Raw genomic sequence first — 2,135 nt, forward strand, 5'->3', positions numbered from 1 at the left:
GGTCTGGGCCTCCCTTCTGAAGCTGCTGCCCCCGCGACCTGACCCCGGATAGGTGGAAGAAAATGGATGGATGGATGGAGGTGAATCATGAAAACTTTCAGAAAACAACAAGTCGCCATAAATATAACTTTATTCTGAGATGGACAGAAGTATTTACACAAATAACCAGCATTCAAACCTTTTTTAAAAGCTCTSATTTATTAAATCAAACTCTCTAAATATTCTGTTTAATTCTGTGTCTAAGTTGTTTTTTAGTCTAATCTGACTGAGTTCCTCTAGACTGAATTTCTTTTAATGGAAATAAATATAAAGCTCATTTCATTCACCAAAAATAAAAAAAGCCAGATTTTAGCATTAAAATCCCAGATTACTGCAGTTTAATCTGCCTTTTTTTTGCATGCATATTAAAAACATGGTGCAAAGTTGTAAACCAGTGATGAAATATTTAAGAAAGAATCATTCAGACCTCTCATAAAAACAGAAAAACATCCACCGGCGGCTCGTAAGACTTCRCAAATCTTCTTTTAAATCATTTGAGTAAATAGGAATGGTGAAAAACCCACTCTCAGTGCTGACAGCTGTAATCTGTTGCTGTTTTAATCTGAAAGGAACACTTCAAACGCTTCACACTTTACGATCCTCCTCACAGCTCCTCGCTCTCCAGCGTGGCCTCGGGGGGGCTGCTGGCGAACAGGAAGGGGCTGGCGTCCGACGTGGAGAAGGCGGACCGGACGTCGAGCCCCTGGCCCGTCAGAGCCGAGTAGCGGCCGCTCGCTCGCTGGGTCTTCCTCATGGGCGGCGGGACGCTCTGGTGCCACTGCGCTGGAGAGGCAGCAGCACGCCAACGTTACTAAAAACACAAGGAGCCCACCTCTTCACTGACCTGAGTCACACTCAGTTTACCGTAGATGTCTAGTCTGCAGGTGCACGAGGCGACCCCGGCGTCGTTTTTGGCTGCGACCGTGTACCAGCCGGCGTCGTCCTTCATCGTCGGCTGGATAAGGAGACAAACGTATCCGGTGGCATCCTGAKACATGCTGGGGGAAGAAAAGAGTGAACGGTTTATAAGTTGTTTTGAAATCAAACTCCTTCCTCATGTTTTATGCTTTTTTACCTGTTACTTAAGCACTGATTACATGATATAAGTGCTTGCCATATGTCAAAACTCTCGCCGTCATTAAAAAGAATCTATCATCCGTCCAGACGTCTAACTGACCTGATCCGGTCCTTGGTTTTAGAAATGGTCTCGTTGTCTTTCTTCCAGAAGATGACCGGGGGGGGCATGCCCACCACGCGACACTCCAGCCTGACGGGGATTCCCTCAGGAATCCCCATGTTCTGCAGCTTGTCCACAAACTGTGGCGGGTGCTTCATCTCTTTCTCTGAGGCCRAGGAAACACCGGTTCCACAGATATGGAGAGAAATTAGTCTCAAAAAGGTTGGAGCGAGCAGCGTATTAGGGTCATTTTGCAGATTTTAAAAAAAGAAAAAGGAGGAGCAAATCTCCACCAAAAATCTTTGAGATTCATTTCAGAAATTTTCAAAAAACAAAAAATAAAAACCCCAGGACATTCTCTTATGCTGAAAAGTTGTAAATTTGCAAGAAAAAAAATCTCAGATATTAAATTTTTGATATTTAAACAAAATATTTTCTGACATGGTAAAGTCAGAAATTTACAAGAAACGACCTTGTAAATTTATGAGAAAAAAAGTTTTCATGAATGGCTAACATTCATGTCAACCCCTTCGGACGTTTACCTGAATAATGAGCCTCAAAAATCCATAATTTTCGCAAAAAATCCATAATAATTACATGGGGGTGCGCAGGCAAAGCAGCAGGAAGTGAGGATGGGAGAGCTTATTACGAGCAGCAGAGCGGGGTGGAAGATGTTTACTTGATGCTATTTATTGTTTTTTTAACGTTTGAATAAGTTTGAAAGTGAGTTTTTGAAAAAATTTGTAAAACATGAAAAAATCCGTGAGATTGCTCTATATGTCCGTACACCTGCAAAATGACGAAAAATCTGTGTAAATTACGGACAATCCATACAACTTGACATGTATGGGCTAAAGCAGTGGTTCCCAAACTTTTTATCTTCTGACCCACAAAATATCCATGGCAAAAACTTGTGACC

The 2,135-nt window shown here is 42.3% G+C and overlaps 1 protein-coding gene across 1 annotated transcript in view; it reads right to left on the reverse strand.

Moving 5' to 3' along the window:
- Nucleotides 1-112: 112 nt before the first annotated feature.
- mypn (myopalladin) overlaps nt 113-2,135 on the reverse strand; it is a gene marked incomplete in the record, with an annotated part of 25,351 nt that continues 23,328 nt past the window's right edge. The window contains 3 exon segments of the mRNA XM_014019915.1: nt 113-822; nt 904-1,037; nt 1,217-1,382. Of these exon segments, the coding sequence (XP_013875369.1) occupies nt 644-822; nt 904-1,037; nt 1,217-1,382 (479 nt within the window).

This window comes from Austrofundulus limnaeus, unplaced genomic scaffold, assembly GCF_001266775.1.
Source record: "Austrofundulus limnaeus strain Quisiro unplaced genomic scaffold, Austrofundulus_limnaeus-1.0 Scaffold235, whole genome shotgun sequence".
NCBI lineage: Eukaryota > Metazoa > Chordata > Actinopteri > Cyprinodontiformes > Rivulidae > Austrofundulus > Austrofundulus limnaeus.